Source organism: Schistocerca americana, chromosome 3 (assembly GCF_021461395.2).
Source record: "Schistocerca americana isolate TAMUIC-IGC-003095 chromosome 3, iqSchAmer2.1, whole genome shotgun sequence".
In the NCBI taxonomy this organism is placed as follows: domain Eukaryota; kingdom Metazoa; phylum Arthropoda; class Insecta; order Orthoptera; family Acrididae; genus Schistocerca; species Schistocerca americana.
Genome location: NC_060121.1, coordinates 458,945,843 through 458,967,749, shown reverse-complemented (window position 1 = coordinate 458,967,749; position 21,907 = coordinate 458,945,843). Strand labels below are relative to the sequence as shown.

The 21,907-nt window shown below is 41.5% G+C and overlaps 1 protein-coding gene across 2 annotated transcripts in view; it reads right to left on the bottom strand.

Moving 5' to 3' along the window:
* LOC124607454 (PAN2-PAN3 deadenylation complex catalytic subunit PAN2) overlaps nucleotides 1-21,907 on the bottom strand; it is a 322,573-nt gene that overhangs the window by 150,343 nt on the left and 150,323 nt on the right. For both annotated transcript variants that reach the window (XM_047139789.1, XM_047139788.1), the window contains exons 12-13: nucleotides 17,004-17,186; nucleotides 16,748-16,920 (exon numbers count right to left, since the gene is read on the bottom strand). In XM_047139789.1, coding sequence (XP_046995745.1) covers nucleotides 16,748-16,920; nucleotides 17,004-17,186 — 356 coding nt within the window. The remainder of the gene's footprint in view (nucleotides 1-16,747; nucleotides 16,921-17,003; nucleotides 17,187-21,907) is intronic.

Sequence of the window (21,907 nt, the reverse complement as noted above, 5' to 3'; positions counted from 1 at the left end):
GTGTGTAGCAATTTGTTTTATTGACTGGAGAAGGCATTTACAGAGTCAACTTGAGTATACTGCTGTGAATTTTATACGATGTTGGTGTAGACTGGAAAGGTAGAAGGTTAATAAAGGAAACATGCAAAAAGCAGAAAGTGACAGAGTAGGGAATAAGGATAATAAATAGCTTAGCACTGGAATGGGTGTAAAGCAAGGATGCTCACTGTCACTGCAGATTTTCAACTTATACTAATGATAGGTAGGGATATAGAGGACACAAAGAGGAGAAAGGATGAAGACTTTGAACTATGTGGATTATCAAGCAGTAATGGTGGAATCAGAAGAAGCTACAGCAGATGTTGAAGAGTTTAGCAAGAAGCAGCAAGGAAAATCGTTCAAATGGCTCTAAGCACTATGGGACTTCACATCTGAGGTCATCAGTCCCCTAGACTTAGAACTACTTAAACCTAACTAACCTAAGGACATCACACACATCCATGCCAAAGGCAGGATTCGAACGTGTGACCGTAGCAGCAGCGTGGTTCTGGACTGAAGCATCTAGAACCGCATGGCCACAGCGGCCAGCTAAGTGGCAAGGAGTATGGAATGAAGATAAATACAGGAAAGACAAAACAGATGAGAATAAACAAGAAGGAAGCACCAGTTAATGTACTCTTATATGAAAGAAGATAGAACAAGCATAATCATTTCTGTATTTGGGAGTTTAATGAAATGGAACAGAAATTGTACAGAAGAAATGAGGAGGAGGATATCTACAAGAGAGAGAGCATTTGAAAAACAATGAAGCAGTTAGTAACAGAAGGATTCTAGCACAGCTGAGGAAAAGATTTACTGAGTTATGCCTGGAGTGTAGTGTTACATAGCAGTGAACCATGGACATCTAAAAAGAAAGAAGAAAGATATTTAGAAAGTTCTGAAATGTGGTTATGGAGAAGTGTGGTTGAGGTGAAATGAACTGACACACTTAAGAATGAAGTAGTAATGAAGAAAATAGAGGAAAAAGAAGATTACTGGAAGTGATCAGAAACAGCAAGCAATTTTTGCTGGGATGTATAATGAATAGAAATAGTCTGTGACAAAGAATTGTAGAGAGAAAGGTGGAAGGAATAAGGAGAACAGGCAGGAAGAGAAATGGAATGCTGGATAACATTAGAAATGGAGAAAAATAAATCAGATGAAGTACGTGGCTCAGAGCAGGACACAATAAATGGCTTCCAGTTGAATCCTGCCACAAGACAGATACCTTAGAGAAGAAGAAGAAGAAGAAGACACAGCAATAATATGCAGCACTTTGCCACTCGTTCTCTGATAACCATCGTGGGACACTCACATCCCAATGATAGTGAAGGCATTAAGTTTGGGTACTGATGTGTCTCCGCACTGTCCTATCTCTTAAGCTTGCCAGTGATACTGAAGCACCTGTAGTGTTTGTGTCCAAAACATTAAATCAGGCCCAAAAACATTACTCCTAAATAAAAAAGGGGTATTGGCTATCATTTTCAGTGCGCACAAATTTATTTATTTATTTTTTGTTGGTATGGCCAGAAATTCCATTTGATTACAGATCATGAATCATTATTATCAATGTTTGAGCCCAATGCTAAGCTCCCAGAATGCACTGCCCTCCACATTCATCAGTGGGTCTTGTACTTACAAAACTGTCAGTACACTATACACTACCATCCATTCATGCAACATTCATATGCAGATCCTTGTCTCCACTTCCCATGGGCCTCAATCTGGGCTTTGACAGGCAGAAAACAATCTGTTTCTGGATGGACACCCAAATAGAGCAGGGACCGGGTTTGGATGAGATCTGTCGATGAACGATGGCACTGGATGGTCAGCAGGTGTCATACTAGCCAATTTCAGCTCCCGCCCCTGAGGTCCCAGATGTCTGCATGGATACAGATCCAGTGTTGGCACCCTTGTGGCTGGCATAACACCCGAAGGGCATCTGCTTGTGATTGAGCCATTACCACAAGGGCCATTTTTGGCCCTAGTCTCAAGTGGCAACTGACAGGGAGCTTCTGGCCACACTTAGGGTGCTTGTTGACAGTACCCAGGAGAACATGGATATCACTTTCATGGGTGCTGCATGGTGTCCCACACTGCGGTAGAGGGTAACTGGGGTTGCACCATCTCACAGCCACCCTGCTAAGGTGAGACGAGTGCGGATTAGATTAGATTAACTTTCATTCCAATTGATCCATAGTGAGGAGGTCCTCCAGGATGTAGAACATGTCAGAAAAACAACAATACATGACAAATATTTACAACTCAAACAAATAAGCTAATGTACCATTCCACAGGTCCCAAGTGGCATGGTTGTCATTTTTTAATGAATGCTGTATGAAAGAATCATTTTACAAATACTAATGCACTGAATTCAAAATAAAAAAAGTTTTTATTTATTTATTTATGAGGTAATAAACGTGTAATACAACTACTAAATACTTATTTACAATGAACACATTACTGCACTGAACTGGTACAGAAGTTAGATTGCGCACACACACACACACACACACACACACACACACACACACACACACACTTATTTACAATGAACACATTACTGCACTGAAATTGTGCAGAAGTTATATTGTACTTATCCACACACAAATCAGTTGGTTCTACTGAGAAATTACTCAATGGAGTAGAAGGAGTTGGCCACCAATAAATCCTTTACGCTTCTCTTAAACTGAATTTCATTGGTCGTTAAGCTTTTTATGGCTGCTGGCAAGTTATTGAAAATGTGTGTTCCTGAGTAATGCACACCTTTTTGTACAAGACTAGGTGACTTTAAATCCTTGTGAAGATTATTCTTATTTCTAGTATTGATTCCATGAATTGAGCTGTTGGTTGAAAAAGTGATATATTTTTAATGACAAATTTCATTATAAGGAATAAATATATTGTGAAGCAGTAGTTAGTATCCCTAGTTCCCTAAACAGCTTTCTGCAGGATGTTCTTGAGTTCACACCACATATAACTCTTACTGCACGTTTTTGTGCCCGGAAAACTTTAACCTGGCTTGATGAATTCATATTATGGAAGTTACTTGAAATGTCTGGTCTGAGGTATTCCATAGCATACGACATTATAGAATGACAGTAAGCATAGTATGCCAGCTTTTTCATATTTATATCCCCTATGTCTGACACAATTTGTATTGCAAATAGAGATTTGTTAAGATGCTTCAGCAGTTCTGTGGTGTGCTCCTCCTAGTTGAATTTATTATCAAGCTGTAATCCCAAGAATTTAACACTGTCCACATCTTCTATCTGCTTGTCATCATATGTTAGGCATATACTCATGGGACACCACTTACAAGTTCTGAACTGCATGTAGAGTGTTTTTTCAAAGTTTAGTGACAAAGAATTGGCTAGGACCAGTGATTAATGTCCACAAATATTTTATTAGCTGACCTTTCTAAGATTACACTTCATTTGCTATATATTGCAATGTTTGTATCATCGGCAAACAAAACGAACTTGGCTTCTGGTAATGTTACTGATGAAAGGTCATTGATATACACAAGAAAAAGTAAGGCCTCTAAAATGGAACCTTGTGGGACCCCATATGTAATTAGTTCCCAGTTGGATGATGCTTGATAGCTTGACACATGTCTCTTTCCTAATAAAACCCTTTGTTTCCTGCCAGAGATATAAGATTTGAACCATTTTGCAGCATTTCCTGTTACACTATAATATTCTAATTTACTTAAAAGGATATTGTGATTTACACAGTCAAATGCCTTTGACAGATCACAAAATATACCAGTTGCCTGCAATTTTTTGTCCAATGAATTAAGCACATTTTCATCGTAAGTGTAGATAGCCTTCTCAATATCAGAACCCTTTAGAAATCCAAACTGTGACTTTGACAGTATGTTATTTGAGATAAGATGGTTATAAAGCCGATCGTACATTACTTTTTCTAAAATTTTTGAGAACGCTGGCAAAAGTGAAATTGGACGGAAATTTGATGCTATTTCTTTATCTCACTTCTTACACAGTGGCTTAACTTCAGCATATTTCAACCATTCAGGAAATATTCCACTGATAAATGACTGGTTACACAGATAGCTTAATATGTTACTTAACTCAGAATCACATTCTTTAATTAACTTTGATGATATTTCATTATACCCACTAGATGTTTTTGATTTTAAAGATTTTATGATGGATATTATTTCTGCTGGGGTAGTGAGGGTGAAATTCATATTATGGAAGTTACTTGAAATGTCTGGTCTGAGGTATTCCATAGCAGCATCTACAGAACCTGACAACCCCATCCTGTCAGTAACAGTTATAAAATGATTGTTAAAAAGTTCTGCAACACTATACATATCTCTGTCACCAATGTATCATTTACTCTTAATGCTATTTGTCCCTCTTCATGTCTGGTTCTACCAGTCTCCTTCTTCACTACATCCCATATAGTCTTTATTTTGTTATCTGATACGAGTATCTTTTCCTTGTAATATATTTGCTTTGATGTCCATATAACCCCATGTTAGCACTCGTATCATACTGGAAGCTCCAGCCGTATCATAATGGGACACAAGATGCTGGCTCACATCATTACAATTTAACTCATTCACATCCATGCCAAATGACACATGTCCGGCTGCCAGGCAGCGTCAAAATCAACCAGCAAAGGCAGCATGCATCTAGGCTGGCACACACAGCCAATGGACAGTGCCCGACTGACAACTTACCTGATATAATACCAGAGTGAAGTGGACTCATTTTCATTCTGTTATGGTTTGTTCGCACACTCACATGACTCTGCTCTCGGGATTCACTTTATGTAATCAGATTCGGGCTGGCTTTTTGCTTGGACTTTTTATGGAACTTCCAAATTGTTTTCTCATTAAAACAAATTTTATATTTGTGTACTTATCTGTGTGTGTGGTTACAATATTAACATGTATTCTGAACCACAGTGCATTTCAGCACTTTTCACACAGGCAAATTACTGCCAGAGGAGAAAGAAGTGATAAATGGCAGAAAAAAATCCAATGACTGACAAGGGATCAAACTTTGTAGCTTTGGATTTGTAGTCTGGCACTTACCCATTAAGCTGCATCAATGTATGCTGTATATGTGTATGGATGGAATGAATATGTGTTCTGCAAGTCATTATATTGTGTACAATATTGCGTACCCTACCTGCGCCACTACTAGGTATTGCTCCCAAAATTTTTGCTGACATCTTAATGTTGCTAATTTTTATCTCTTCTTTCTAAACAAATTGTACATAAGATTGACATATATGTTCTCAAAATCTACTCTAAAGAGAGTTCATTGAAACTTTAAAAGATATGCTTTATATAATTTGCAATCTCTTTCCTGTAGAATACCCAGGAATATTTACTAAACATATTGCTGACTCTCTCATTCCAACTACACAAACCTTCTAAAAATTGTGCAGTCCCTCATTGAATATACTGAGGTCGGAATGGCTACAATGGCATCTGCTAGCTGGTAAAATAAATATCTGTTTTTCACTTCTTACAGATGTTGTTGTAGAGCAACAATATGATAATAAACATCAACAGGTCTTAGAGTTTGGCAGTCATTCAGTTTCAATAGTGCAAACTGGGTGAGGAAAGAAAAATCTTTGCAATCTTTGAATCTGCAATAACAAAAAGATGTTGCTGCTTGGATGCTATGACTTTAAAAGTGAAGCAACAAAAAAATTACAAATGAAAATGGACTAAAGGTCATAAATTTCCTATAAATTCTAGAGCCAAGTACAACATTCATTGTTAATAAACACCATGGCACCTTCTTGAAGCATAACTGGTGAAATAAAAGTCAAACTGATTCAAAGATTGGTTAAACCTACCTAATTGTGTCACAAACTTTGCTGTGGCTGAGAAGTTAGAATGATTCAAAAGCAATAACTAATAAATTTTCAAAGCTATTGCTCGACACAGATGGTAAAAGAATGAAGTCTGACTCAGTCCTTATATCACAATCACAATCTAGACCACGTGAAGGGTGTCAATATCGCAAAAGCAGGACAACATCTATAACTTATTGCCACATAAAAAGCAGCGCCATAGGAAAGAGTGCAAACGTTGCAGTACGACAGCACCCAGAATGTCATTCTGCAAACTCTACAATAAGGAGTAAAAACATGCAACATTCGAGCTTCACCACTCCAAGGCATTCTAGTACTGATGAGATGTGCAGAGGCAGGGAAAACCATCTGTAGTTGAATAGGACTGGTGACACCTCTGGTAAAATGGTGCAAAATGGCCACCTAACAAGCTACAATGCTGAGATGTCCAGCTTTAAATACCCCTGTTTCAGACACCTTGTCCTCAATGTCTGGTTATTCTGTCTGAATCACTGATCCTAACGGAATAACAGTCTCTCTAGTCACAGGCAACTCTGCTGGCAAACCGTAATGCACTGGCTGGACTTCATCACTCCAAGCTACTGCTACCAATGGTTCACAGCCGCGCCTGACAGAAGATACTGAGCCATTCTCTGGCAAAGGAACAAACCGACTGACTGCAAATTGCCACTTTCTGTTTGCTAGTTGGGCACCTGGGTGCAACCTCCCTCCAGGCACTGTGCCTGACCTGTTGGAAGCTATGTGAGTTGTGAGAGTGCAGTCTCTAGTATTCCTTTTCAGATGCATGAGCAAGCAGCCTGGCCCGTTTCCTGTGCTCTGGAGAAGACAATGTTCATTGTAACAATCAAGTTTACAGATACTATTGTCTCACTGACGCCTTTGGGCATAAGACTGAAACACTCACCAGCTAGGAGAGTGTGGTGTCACCGCCAGACACCACACTTGCTAGGTGGTAGCTTAAATCGGCCGCGGTCCATTTAGTACATGTCGGACCCGCGTGTCGCCACTGTGTGATCGCAGACCGAGCGCCACCACAAGGCAGGTCGCGAGATACGGAATAGCACTCGCCCCAGTTGTACGACGACTTTGCTAGCGACTACACTGACGAAGCCTTTCTCTCATTTGCCGAGAGACAGTTAGAATAGCCTTCAGCCAAGTCCATGGCTACGACCTAGCAAGGCGTATCTGAAGATAGTCTTATTTGTATTATCAAGAGCGATGTACCACAAGGATGGAATAAAGTTAAGTATTCGAGGAGCTGCATACTTTTCTTATTAGAATTCACTACTTATCCTGTTCCAGAATTCATGGCCGTCTGCGTTAGATAGCGTGCATTTCGGCTTCCTCTATCTACAAGGTGTTGGCACATTTGCCAACACATCATTGGCGATGAGGCAACGGAACGGGTCTTGTTCTTTCTAATTGCTTACATTTACTTGTGTCATGGCTTCGCCAGATGTACTGTCCGAATTTTATCGCTTGCAGAATCAGCAGACGCAGGCGTTGTTGGATGCCCTTGGACAGCTCGTCCAGGGTCAACGTGCCATTCAAACCGATGCGGCTGCCGCCGCTTCATCGCTGCTGCCGCCACAACATGCAGTTGCACCACAGTTTCGCAATTTTGATGCGGCGCAAGAATCGTGGACCGAGTGGTCCCGCCAGTTTGGATTTCATCTCGCCGCCTACAGAATTCAAGGTAATGAGCGACAGCCGTTTTTGCTTTCATGTGTAGGTGTGTCCACCTACCGTGTGATAGTGAAATTGTTTCCCCACCGCGACGTAGCAACTCTGTCATACGAAGAAATTTTGTCTGCTTTAGATGCCTATTTCAAAGAAACAGTAAATGTCGTTGCAAAAAGGTATACGTTCTTTCGTACAAAACGTACGGCCGGTCAAACTAATAGGGAGTGGGTTGCAACTTTGCAAGGCCTTACTAGGGATTGTGCATTTGAATGTGACTGTGGCCTTCCTTATTCAGACATTATGGTACATGATGCAATTGCACAGAACGTTTCTGATGTTCGCATACGGGAGCAGATTTTGAAACTAGTTAATCCCTCCCTTCAACAAGTGATAGACATATTGGATAGACAAGACACACTTGACTGTGCTCAGGAATCTTTTGCAACTTCGCCAGCCGTGTGTAACATTAACCGGCCCGCCGGGCGCGCTGCGCGGCCCGGTCAACTGCCCTCGCGCACGTCAACGCAGCTGCCGCCACGCTCTAAACCAGGTGTGCCGCACCAGCACACAAATGCAGTGAAATCATGCCCGCGGTGTGCAACTAGACATTCGCGTGAAAATTGCCCGTCACGCCCAGCTATTTGCTTTTTCTGTAATAAGAAAGGACATGTTCAAAGTGTTTGCCAGAAAAAGCTCAGATCAGACAATCACAATCATTCCAGGCCCTTTGCTTCGCGCCGGAATCGAACCAAGGACACTCAGGCTCGTGGACCTTCCCCCAAGGACATTCATGTAGTTAATTTCACTTCGTCCAGTGCCACTGTCTCTACCTGTGACTGTGTTCGTCCCACAAAAAGTGTGCGTCGACGTCGCCGGAAATCACGTCAATTGGCAAGTGATTCTGTACCAGTGTCTGTTCAAATTGCACAAAACAGTCGCTCTTGTTGTCAGCAGGACAATAAACTTTTTGTAGATTTGGACTTTAATGGCAAGGTCATACCATTCCAGCTCGATACCGGAGCTGCAGTTTCACTGCTCAATCACGACACGTACAAACAACTGGGCAAACCTCCGTTGTGTGCCGCAAATGTTCAGTTAAAAAGTTATTCAGGACAGCTTATCCCTGTGTTAGGACAGTGCACTCTTCTTGCAACATACAAGGGACAAACAAAACTTGTGTCATTTTACGTTCTTCGTTCTTCTACTGCAGTGAACTTGTTTGGTTTAGATTTATTTCAATTGTTTAACATGTCTATAGTAAATCAGGTCCTATCAGTGAATCAGACTGTGCCTTCAGACAGCGTTTCTCGGCTATGTGAAGAATTTGCAGACATTTTTGCCCCAGGCCTTGGTTGCGCTAAGAACTATGAAGCACGTTTGGAACTGAAAGTAAACGCGCAACCGAAATTTTTCCGAGCGCGCAATGTTCCCCACGCATTGCGTGATGAGGTCGCAAGAACATTACACAATTTAGCATCACAAGGTGTGAGTGAATGTGCGCAATGCCTCTTCCATTTCAGCTCCGCTTCATCGCTTACGCCATAAGGGTGTTCCGTTCGTCTGGACAACGGAATGCGAACGCGCCTTACGCCAGTTGAAATCGGCATTGCTTTCTAATACTTGCCTTACGCCATTCGATTCCCAGAAACCCCTTTTGTTGATGGTAGAAGCATCGGATTTCGGGATCGGTGCTGTGCTTGCGCACAAAGTTGGCTCGCATGATCGCCCTATTGCCTTTGCGTCAAAATTGCTCTCGTCTGCGCAAAGAAATTATTCACAGATAAAGAAAGAAGCTTTGGCTCTCGTATTTGGTGTTACTAAGTTCCATGATTTCTTGTATGGTCGCCACTTTACCATCATCACAGACCACAAACCTTTGACATCCCTTTTTCATCCGAACAAGCCTGTACCTCCGTGTACAGCGCAGAAATTCATTCGCTGGTCTATTTTCCTCTCGCAGTACCGCTACGATATCTTGTATCGGTCCACTGCTAAGCACGGAAACGCCGATGCGTTGTCCCGTTTGCCTGTTGCTGAGGATAAAGCATTCGATTCTTCCGAACTTGCTTGCATGTTCATTGATGCGGAAACCGATGAAGTGGTCGAATCGTTTCCGATTGATTTTCGTCGTGTAGCTACAGCCACAGCTGCTGACCCTGTCCTTTGTTGCTACGCAATGGCCTTTGTCAAAGTCTCGGATCGAGGATCCGTTGGTTCGCCGATTTTTTGCTCATAAAGAGAGACTTTTTGTTCGTCGTGGTGTTTGGTTGTTGAGTTCTGATAATGATCAGTCCCGAGTCGTGGTCCCACGTTCGTTACAGTCCTCTGTTTTACGGCTTCTTCACCAAGGACATTGGGGTATAGTGCGAACGAAACAACTTGCTCGTCAGCACTGTACTTCGTTCGGAATCAATGCTGCGATTACGAATATGTGTTCTTCTTGCATGGCGTGTGCCGAACAACACTCCGCACCGCCGCGGAAAGTCTTTGCATGGCCAAAAGCCACTTCCCCTTGGCAACGCTTGCACATCGATTTTGCTGGTCCATTCTGGAATGCTCGTTGGTTGGTTCTGGTAGATGCCTTCAGTAATTTTCCTTTTGTTGTCCGGATGTCTTCCACGACGTCCTCTGCCACCATCCAAGCGTTGTCTGCTATCTTTTGCATTGAAGGTCTTCTGCAGACTATTGTTTCCGACAATGGCCCACAATTCATGTCGGCAGAATTTCAGTCATTCTGCCAGGCCAATGGTATTCAACATCTGACATCCGCGCCGTTATCGCCTCAGTCAAACGGTGCCGCTGAACGATTGGTCCGGATTTTCAAGTCACAGATGTTGAAGTTTAAAGAGTCGCATTCTCGGGAGGACGCGTTGTTGCACTTTTTGTCTTCGTATCGCTCTCAGCCCCGAGATGGTCGCTCGCCGGCTGAGTTGCTCCACGGTCGTCCTCATCGAACCTTGATGTCTTTGCTGCACCCGCCGCATCCGGTTCCTGTGCAGCGGCAGACTCCTGCTTTTGCTCCAGGCGACGTTGTATTTTATCGCAACTATCGAGGTTCACGGCGTTGGCTCGCAGGGCGCATTCTTCGCTACCTCGGCCGCGCGATGTATTTGGTTATGGGGGCCTCTGGTGAGGTGCGTCGGCATCTCAATCAGCTGCACCTCTGTCGTCGCACGGGTTCTGCTGCTCCCCGTCTGCTTTCAGCGATGGTGCCGTCCGGTCAGTGCCCTGGGGACCCATCTACTGGCTCGCCTCATCCCCAGGTGTTACCGACGATGCCTTCCATTTTGCCCCATGGCGACAAGCCACCACAGCCGCCTCCGCCTGTTCTCCCGCCGGCGCCGCCCGCATTCAACGCTTCGCTGCAGCCGCCAAGCGCCTCCCTGGGTCACGCGCCGCCGATCGCTTCCCGAGACCAGCTGTCCTCCGCCTTGGAACTCTTGCCCGCTCCGGACCACATGGCATCTTCGCACGTCGGATACCCCGACGCAATGGAGGTCGACCCTTAGGCTCCTCCTGTCTCTTTACGGGCGCATCCGCCGCATGTTGACGTGCATCCTGGACTAGGTTTTCAGGCGTTTCCTAGCTCCCCTCGGACCGAATGGCCGGGTGCGGGTGGCACAGCCTCGCCTGTTGTTAGGCTCCCCACCTCATCGCATACGTCAACATGGGGTCCTCCCCACGGCAGGCGGAAGCCTTATCACACGACTGTTCGCCGATTTGCGGGGGAGGAATGTGGTGTCACCGCCAGACACCACACTTGCTAGGTGGTAGCTTAAATCGGCCGCGGTTCATTTAGTACATGTCGGACCCGCGTGTCGCCACTGTGTGATCGCAGACCGAGCGCCACCACAAGGCAGGTCGCGAGATACGGAATAGCACTCGCCCCAGTTGTACGACGACTTTGCTAGCGACTACACTGACAAAGCCTTTCTCTCTTTTGCCGAGAGACAGTTAGAATAGCCTTCAGCCAAGTCCATGGCTACGACCTAGCAAGGCGTATCTGAAGATAGTCTTATTTGTATTATCAAGAGCGATGTACCACAAGGATGGAATAAAGTTAAGTATTCGAGGAGCTGCATACTTTTCTTATTAGAATTCACTACTTATCCTGTTCCAGAATTCACGCCCGTCTGCGTTAGATAGCGTGCATTTCGGCTTCCTCTATCTACAAGGTGTTGGCACATTTGCCAACACATCAGAGAGCTTGGCCTCTGATACTTGTAGTGCCATCGCCTCACCTGCCCATTCTTGATGCCCACTGACTCCCTGACCCAGAATGATTTTTACAACCGGCGTACAAAAGTGGACCTTTCAACAACCACCATACCAACTGGTGGTCAGAAGCAGTCTTCATGGCACCTGACACCGTCACAAATGGTCATCACGTCAACATCGTTGCAATCAGTTTCGCTCGTCTTGCAACCTGCACTTCCAAATGAAGACCGGTGACTGAAAGTGGTTTTGTTACTTTGTAGCTGGCCTTTTGTTTCTTGTTGGCTGAGGTAGATCACAGAGATGCTCATTTTAACCTAAAAGTAACTCTGACACAGCATTGTAACCTCTTGATCTGTCCACGTTCACCAGCAATTGTTGCGAAGTGGATTTGACACAGGTCCGGTGTGCATTATGTAATCCTTCTGGGTGTGAATTCCCATGCATGAAGGATGTGCCAGGCAGATGTTTTACTTGCTGGTGTTGGGGTCAGTTGGCATGGGACTGTAATGAATGTAGATGCGTTATGATATGCTGTGAGAATTAGAGTAACTCCTTTCGTACTGTGTACCTTTTAATTGGAACCTGGTGTTTGCTTACCCTTGTATTGTATATTTCTTTGGTGCGGCACTAGTGGAGTGCGCAATATGTCTACTTGGAGGAACCTTCTTTCCGCTGGGTAATACCACTGTAAGCGAAGCAATGTGGCAAGGCACATCAACCATGGATATGTTGCCAACTACAATGTCTACAGGCACACTGAAGATGGGTTCTCATGATAATGTGCCTTCAGGTGAAGGGAAATTAGTTTGGGTGTCTGTGGGTACAGACTTACCACAGAAAATGTTAGGCATGGCAAATTATTGGAGAATAATAAGAATTTGGGATACACTCATAGGTAGCTTGTATACTAACCACAACGATAACATGCGATCAGTGATTCTGTATTATGAAGTAATGTGAGCCATCTGCAGGGCAGTGACTGGCAAGTTGTGGACACACTACTGTTGCAATTCAAAGATTTGTTTAATGCATAGGATCGATTATTTGTGACACCTATTACCCAACATTGCCTACCAATAGGGAGTAAAGCTCCAGTTTATAAGAAGCCATGGTGCATACTGAAGCATTTACACCTGTGATGAAAGTGTTTATCAACCAACAACTCGCAGAAAGTATTATAAAACCTATGATAGTTTGATATCGCTTTTGCTGTGACAGCTGACATTTGAACACGGAAACTACCACTGATGCCTATCTGATACCAAATATCATAGTGCTGCTTGACAATTTTCGGCAGGTGCAGTAATTTTCTAAATGGATATGCATAGTGTTGGAGGAAGTATTTGATGGTCTTACAGCAGAATGTCTTATGCTAAGTATTGAAAATGCAATTTTGTGCAGACTCAAGTCAAATACTTCACCATGTCATAAGTGAGGAGGGTGTAAAAACCAATCTCTGTAAGTATCAGCAGTTTCTGAGCTTGCAACTCCACAAACTACAAAACAGTTGCATTCTTTTCTGGATCTTTGCAATTATTCCAAAAAATGTATCAAAGACTCTGTGCAAATTCCTCAGCTGTTAAATAATTTGCTACTGAAAGCGATTAAATCTAAGTGGTCAATGTAGTGTGAGTATGCTTTCAGGCTTTAAAGAAAGCATTACTCATAGACCCAGAACTGGTATTTCCAGATTTTGACATGAAATTTATCTTTTCTTGTGACACTAGAAGTATTAATCCCAGTTGTGTTCCGACTCAGGATACTGACAAAAAGAGCATCCAGTGCATGCTTCCTGACAGAGCAGAACATAATTACTCTGCCACTGACAAGGAAATGTTAGCAGTGATGTAAGGCATAACTTACTTTAGATGTTATCTAAATTCAAAGTAGTAATGGATCATGCTTCCTTAAAGTGGCTACTGGATTTGATGGATCTCTCTATCTTAAACAGGTGGGCCCTTAAGTTGAGCGAGTTTGATTACATAGTTGTTCACAAACCTGGGAGAAAACATACAAATATAGATACTTTGACCCACAAGGTTGCACTACTGCAAACGCTTGGGAAAATTTGAGTGAGTGGAGAGAGAATGGGCAGCTAATACGGATTGTCAGTTGTCAGGAATTTAGGTCATAGCTGCAGTTCACAATACATGAAGGTTTACTCTGCAGATCTATGAATTCTGTTGTCGCTAAGGAAAAAGGTGTTACAACAGGCACATGACCAAGTTTTGTCAGCTCACGGAGGCCAAACAGCGACTAATACAAGATTACCCAAAAGGTTTTGGTGGCATACAAGGAAATGTGATCAATATGCATGGAATTGCATACCATGCACAAAGTGGGTGTATCTAAGCCGTAAAAACATTCCTCGTCAATGGTTGTCCGAGGCATCCAAACCCTTAGAAATGATAAGGCTTGATATTTTGGTCCATTCAACAGAACTCCAGCTGGTAATAAATACATACTGACAATCATTGACAATATTTTCAAGGTTTATATCTATGATTGTTACCGTATTTACTCAAATGTAAGCCGCACTTGAATCTAAGACACACGTGAAAAATGGGACTCGAAATCAAGGGAAAAAAAATTTCCCAAATCTAAGCCGCACCTGAAATTTGAGACTCAAAATTCAAGGGGAGAGAAAAGTTTTAGGCCCCTCCTCCAAACCAAAACAAAGTTGGTCCACTGTAATATGAGACACAATTTAGGTCAAATGAATGACGATACAGCTACAGTAGTTTGGTCTGAGTCGTTAAGCTTTACCAGGTAACCATTGCTATGCGTCAGGCGCTCCATCCGTATTTATACGGGTACCCTTCCTTTTTCACGTGCTTTTTCCAGTTTGAATTGATTGCTTATTTTTCTTTGATCTTATAAGTGCCGTTCTCTTTGTTATAGGTGTTTATGTCACTCTAAGCTGAAAATGTATTACTGTACTGTGTCATGCGTTGTTTGTCGCAATCTGATACTGAGTGTTAACAACATGTCGCCGCTCGCAGCATCGTTTGCTTTTGTGCACGCTACCGCCGCTTACAATTTTTTTTAAAAGAGAGAGAGAGAGAGAGAGAGAGAGAGAGAGAGAGAGAGAGAGAGAGAGGAATCATCTCATTAAAGAAACAATGGCAAGAGACTGCTATTTTTTTGTTACTTACACTGCTGCTTTCTTTGATAATGATCAACAAGAACCAAATAATAGACTGCGTATGATAGAAGACGCTCTGAACGAGAATTTAGTGAAAATTTTTCTCCATTTGAAAATCTTTGCAGACGCCTCTTTAGTACATTACATTCTGCACAGAAATTAGAGTCATCTTAGATTTAAAAATCTAGTCAACTGCCGTGCTTCATTTCTGACTGTATCACTATTAGGCATAAGACTAATATGAATATAAACATGACTTGATATGTATATTCTTCTGCATTTGCTGTTGTCTCACTCTTAGTTTCATAGTTTATTAGGCAGACAGGATTTAAATGAGATAGCAGCAAACATGAAAGAAAACATGGCAAAATGTTTATATTCGTATTATTCTTATGGTGAAGAGAATACTGCATGTGATTCACAATTCATAAAAGTTTCAATTAGCAAACAATTCTTCTCATAGGGAGAAAAAAATTCAGAATGTAGAGTTGGCCATATTGACAAACATCCCGAACAGTCTTGCCAGTCGGATTTTCGTAGTACATTGAAATGCTGCTACATTCGAAGATGAACAATATGGAATTTTTATTTACTTCGTTGGATAATGTATGAAAATGCAGTGGTCGAAACTCGGGGCGGAGAAAAAAGCTAGTCTTCCACCTTTTTTTTCTTTTTTAAATTTATTTACTGACGCAGAGGTTTTTGCACCAGTATTTATCTTTGTGCCTGCAAAGCATGCCTGTGTAGCGCTACATATATTCGACGGCAGAAGTTAGCTGTGGCGGCACCTACCAACATTTTTCAGAACTTCCGCTTACTTTGCACTCGATTCTAAGCCACAGGCGGATTTTTGGATTACAAAAACCAGAAAAAAAGTGCGGCTTAGATTTGAGTAAATACGGTAGTCACCTGTCTGATGACTTCAACTAAGACTGCAGGCTGCCGGCTGTGGTTGGAATTCATTGCTCCATGCGGCTGCTACAGAGAGGTCACAGCTGTGATGTGGACCTACTGAGCCATCCTCTGATGAAGGGCCAAACCTACAGACTACAAGCTGCCATCTTCTGTTTGCTAGGATGGCACCTGAGTGCCCCCTCCCAGGCAGTATGTGTATTGCCTTCCTGGCTGCACGGTATGTGGGCTGAGGGAAACCTGGCCATCCAACTTCATTACAACTGTCATGGACAAGAGGCTTTGAGTACAAGTCTAAGCATGCATCCATCTTTGAGAACACTGACACCCATCCTATCAACAGAAGCATGCCTGTGGGCCACATTGCTGATTCCTCCCACTACCGCACCCCCGTGCTGCCTCACTGTCAGGCAATGTGCCTGATCTGCTGCAACGTACATGAGCTGCCAGAGTGCTGTATCTGGCATTCCTTGTCGACACCTAATCAAGCAACCTGGCCCATTTCCTGTGCGCCGAGGAAGACAATATCCATATTCACTGCAGCAGTCACATCAGTAAAATGTTTTTACAGATACCGCTGTTTCACTGACACAACCCTTATGTCCCCTGACCTGAGGGGGGACCATTACAGTATATCCCTCTCTTTAACACCCCTAACTACAGATATCAATACTTCCTTGTGAAAGCAGAACCTAGATTTTTCGCAATATGGTATAAATATTTTAACATTGTCTTCTGCTGTATTGTTTAAAGTAGTGCTAAATTTGATCATATTAAGGTCTGTTGAAACCAGAGAGGCGGGTAGGATGGGGTGGGGATTGGCAATGAGGTGGTTTTGGGCAGTAGTACTGTGACTGAACCAAGCCTTCCTGATTATAAACTTAAGTTTTGGGGGGAGACACCACCTACCTGGGGATGATCGAGGCCACAATTGACAGCCATGATCTGTGGAAGGGCTGTTATCTTTCGTGAGCGGACCGACTGGCGATAGCGGCCACAGTGCTCACACCAAGCTGGAGTTGTCTGCTCAGGAAACATACTTCTCATCAGTACATCACAGAAAGTGTATTCAGCCTGGTTATCTGTAACAGTGGTGGGGTGAAGTAATTTATCACAGAATGGACGTGAAAAATCAGATAGTAGCATATCAGATGGTAAATAAGACCTGATGAATTATGAGGGTAGATGAGATTTGTCAGGAGAACTATGGATTCTTTTGATACTTCACTATTGCATGTCATACAAATATGAGTGTTCATCTGACGTGTTCCAAAGAGCAAGCTGATTTCAGTTTCTTCTTGCTGCATATCTTCAGTTGTGCACTGCTTTGATGAAGCCTGTGTGCCACCTGAAAGTGAAATGAACAGTAATCAAGCAAACAGCTTTATCATCCCCATTTACTTTTACATATTTTGTTCAATTATTAGATACTGTGTAATAAAAGAATAATAATACCCAAAAAAGTTTTGCTATAAAAATATATTTTGTTGTACAAATAACACTGGTTGTGTGATTTAGTAATACACAGTAAGAGTTCCAATCATTGCCTATAATAGCCGATGATAAATGAAAGATTGATCTATATCCATCTCTGTTCACACTGAAAGCAAAAGCTCTCGACTAGCAGCCTGCTATCATGATAAATGAAAGATTAATTATGTCTATCTCTGTTCACAATGAAAGCCACAATTTTTGACTAGCAGCCTGCCATCGGATCTTTTGCTATCACTTAAAACTATGAGTAGGATGCCTGAAGACTATTTAATTTCTCTTAAACACATTTCTAAAATTTCTCTTAAATACATTTCTAAATACATTGAAATGAGAGTCAAAATTTATTATCCACACAAGTTGTTATAGTACATAAATAATATGTATTTGTGAGCACAGAACACAAAGGGGCTAAGTGACATTTTCTAAAACTTCCAGTTTTACTGAAATTATGGTATTTAAAATAGTAATTTTTTGAGTGGTAAAGAGATCTAACTGGATTTCTTGACAGGTGCTGCCACCTATTGGAGTGCCCTTCACCAACTAACAGATGTAGTTCATTTCTTGAGAGTGCAAAGGGTCTATGTGTCACTTGGCTCCCTTTCGTTCTAACTTGTATTGTTTCGCTTGCCACATGTTACAACTTGATTCTGACTTCAAGAAGCCCACAGACATTTAGGCCTAGTTTTTTCAGTGCTGTTTAAAAGTTTCTCAATAAATTCAATGTTTCAGTTTCCACATAAGAAATAATAACTTTTCAGTGTTGTAATTCAGTGCCAGTTCCTTCTAGAGAAGGCACCAACATTGATGACAACCTTTCTGACTCAGGTAAACTAGCTATACGTTACACTGAAAACTATCGACAGTAAAATTACCTTAGCATTTTAAATTAAAATAATTAGTAATTAAATCCATAAAATAACACTGAAATCATTGCAAAATGAGATTAAGTGAGGTAAACTTTTGTTTACTAAGCTTGATATTGCATTGTGCTTTGTATATCCACCATACGCTTTTAGAGATCATTCTAATGTTAACAAGGACTACTATCCTGGCAAAGACAGTGTTACAAGCAGCAAAGAATTGTCATGTAATTTTATTTATTTTATCTATCCATTATAGAGTAAAGTTCTCATTTGCTTCTATTCGAAGATCTTCGAAATGACAGTACTCCTTGCCTCACGGGTCCTACTTATGTTATTGGTTTTATACTAAAAGTTGTAAATTTATATATAGCTTCTGGAAGGACCCCAATCAATCACTGTGGCACAATCAAATAAACTCTTGTAAGTGACCACGTCAGGACTGGGTATTATGTTACTGTTACTAGAAAAACTTTTTGAACCCTTTTTAGTATTATCCATTTAAAAATATATTTTTATCCAGAAAATGGTGAAGAAGAGGGTTGAGCACTAGCACACCTACCTGACAATGCCATTCCTCCAGAGACTCAATGAGGGAAAAAAAAACGAGTAAGAAGAGTTCATGCTTGGAAACAAGTACAAAGAAAGAAGCTAAGATACTCAAGTCAGCCATACGTTGACAAAAAACGAAGTACACAGGAAAAAAGACGTGCAACCATATGACCACAACTGTTGGTATAAATGTACTGATAACATCCCTTCACAACAAAGACAAAGCATTTTCAATTCATACTGAAAACTTGGAAGTTCAGAGTTGCAAACAGCATTTTTAAATGGAACAACTGTGTTAGCACCGGTAAAATGGAGTAAAGAAACAGGTGAAAATAAAAAAGGTGTTTCATGTATACTTAAGCTAGGTGGATACAGAGTATGCAAAACAGTTTTTCTCAAATCCTAGACAAATCAAATAAAATAGTGACACATAAAATTATTAAAAAAAATAGAGGTAGGAAGGAACCAGCGCATAAAATTTCTTACCATAGGATCGAAATAATCAAGGAACATATCACAAACTCCCCTCATTATCAAAGCCATTATAGTCATGAAAAGTTTCCAAATGGGAGGTATCTTAACCTCGACTTAAATTTATCTAAAATGTACGATTTTTACACAAAGTGGAGTAAAGAAGAAAAAAAAAACATCAAGCCTGAAAAAGAAAGTTTTTGCAGAAAAATTTTCAGCACTGAATTCAAACTAAGTTTTCACAGGCCCCGAAGTGACACCTGTGTAACGTGTGCCAGGCTGCAAGTTGCGATAGAGAATGGTACCAATGAAGAAAAAAAAAAAGCTGCAGAAGCAGAAAAAGAATTACATCTGTGAAAGGTAGAACTGCTAAGGATATAAAAAACAAATACAATGAATCAGATGATAACAATACAACTTGTACCTGTTTCAACCTTCAAATGATGATGCCAACTCCAAAAGTAAGAAATTCCAATGCTTACTACATGCAGCAGTTATGGACATATAATCTGGACATTCACGATCTTAAAACCCAAATGGGGCATATGTACTTGTGGCATGAGGGGCAAGCTGGCAGAGGATGCCAAGAGATAGCTTCCTGCCACCCAATGTGAAACACTTACTAGCATTTAGTGATAACTTTGGAGGGCAGAACAAAAGCAATTTGACTGCCAAATTTGGGCTTTATGTTGTGAGAAACACCCAAATTGAAACAGTGACACACCATTTTGAGTATTAGGCCATTCATATTATTGTGTCTAGACAAGACAGCCTAGACACAATGAGAGGAAGCCGAAAGGCACGCGCTAAGCTAAAGCAGGATGGCGTGAGGTCTGAAACAGGATACGTAATGAATGCTATAAAGAAAAGTACGTAGCTTCTGGAATAATTAACTTTAATCCATCCTTTTGGTACATCTGAATATTGTGGCGATACAAGTGAGACTCTTTAGATACATGCAATGTTACTAATGGCGCCTTGCTAGGTTGTAGCCATTGACTTAGCTGAAGGCTATTCTAACTATCGGCTCGGCAAAGGAGCGAGGCTTTGTCAGTATAGTCGCTAGCTACGTCGTCCATACAACTGGGGTGAGTGCTATTCCGTATCTCGAGACCTGCCTTGTGGTGGCGCTCGGTCTGCGATCACACAGTGGCAACACGCGGGTCCGACATGTACTAATGGACCGCGGCCGATTTAAAACTACCACCTAGCAAGTGTGGTGTCTGGCGGTGACACCACACATATAATGAATGCGACCAAGATTTTGGGCTCATAGAAATCAAAAAGAAAAAAATCCAGAAACATGTAAGTCACAAAAGACTGGATGGACTTCGTTGCATCGTCAAGCCTTAAGAGTATTTTAAACTTATGGAAGATAAGGGTTTCATTAATATCCTGCAACTCAACATGTTCTTTCCAAAAGTAGTAAAGGGAATTCGAGGAAAGTAGTTCTTCATTTCAAAAAGTCAAGTCCAACCACTCTGTTTTACAAAAACACATCAGGAAGTATTGAGACATTCGAAGTGTTTCAAATTATTCCACCCAGATCAGGTCGCCTTCCTGCAACAGCTTCCAGTTCTTCAGCCGGCGGATATGAAACCTAACCTGAAGAAGAAAAAATATGACAATCTTATGGGACTTCTCCAATTTGTCCCGCCATTCCACCATCTATTCTAAATTGGGCTGCCCAATAAATTGACAAGGGAAGTAACGACACCAGCTGTTGAAGGAGGAGAAGAATCAGAGCCCAACAATGCTTATGATACAGACATTGATGATTAGATTGTCTTATACATAAGAACTTTTCAGTGTACCCTAAACCTTACATTAAAGTATGTTTTCATAATTTTTTTATAATAATAAAATAACTTCATTAAGCTTCTGCAGTCATTTTCCTTTCCATTTCTTTATAAGGAAAGGAATCTTAAGAGATATCTTCTTAAAGGAAGTGCAAACATTGTTTCTTACAAAATATTAAAAAAACACAATATCAAGAAAATCAAGAAAGGTTTCAAGTGATACTGAATGTCTAAGAATTGAATAATAGTCTGAAATATAAAAATGTAGTTAACCTTTTTATTCCACATAAAAATAATTTTTCCAACTTAAACTCTGATTTACTCAAAACTGTTAAAATTGCACTTAGACTTCTTGTGTTCTAGGGTCCACATTTATAAATGTCCCATACAAACAGAAATAATATCACATAACACAATCACAGCACATGCAATAGGCAATGCTGCTTCTCAAACCTTAGGGCCACATTCACAGTGAATAAAATGAGTTAGCACCATCATCCTACGACTACACAGTATTTTACTTTTAAATGAAGAGCCACTAGATGCAACAAACATGTTAATTTTGTCAACTCTCAGCAGATGTTCTTATCTAAGTACCAGAAAGTTGTAAGGTACTGAATTAGCACCGTCAAATTAACAGGACACAGATGAATATCTTTCAATCCCTGTTTGCTCTCTCTTTACTAAATGTGGACACAATGTCACAATATGTTGTGAGGAGGACTGTGGGTTTGTATTTTTTTGGGGGGTGAGGGGGGGGGGGGGGGGGTGAGGAGGCAGGGGAGATCCAGATGGCATAGGTTGTGAAGCAGATATAAAAGTCAAGAATGTTCTGCTCGGCAATATATTCTGGCAGCGGGTGGTCAATTTTTGGTTTTTGCCACAGTGTAACA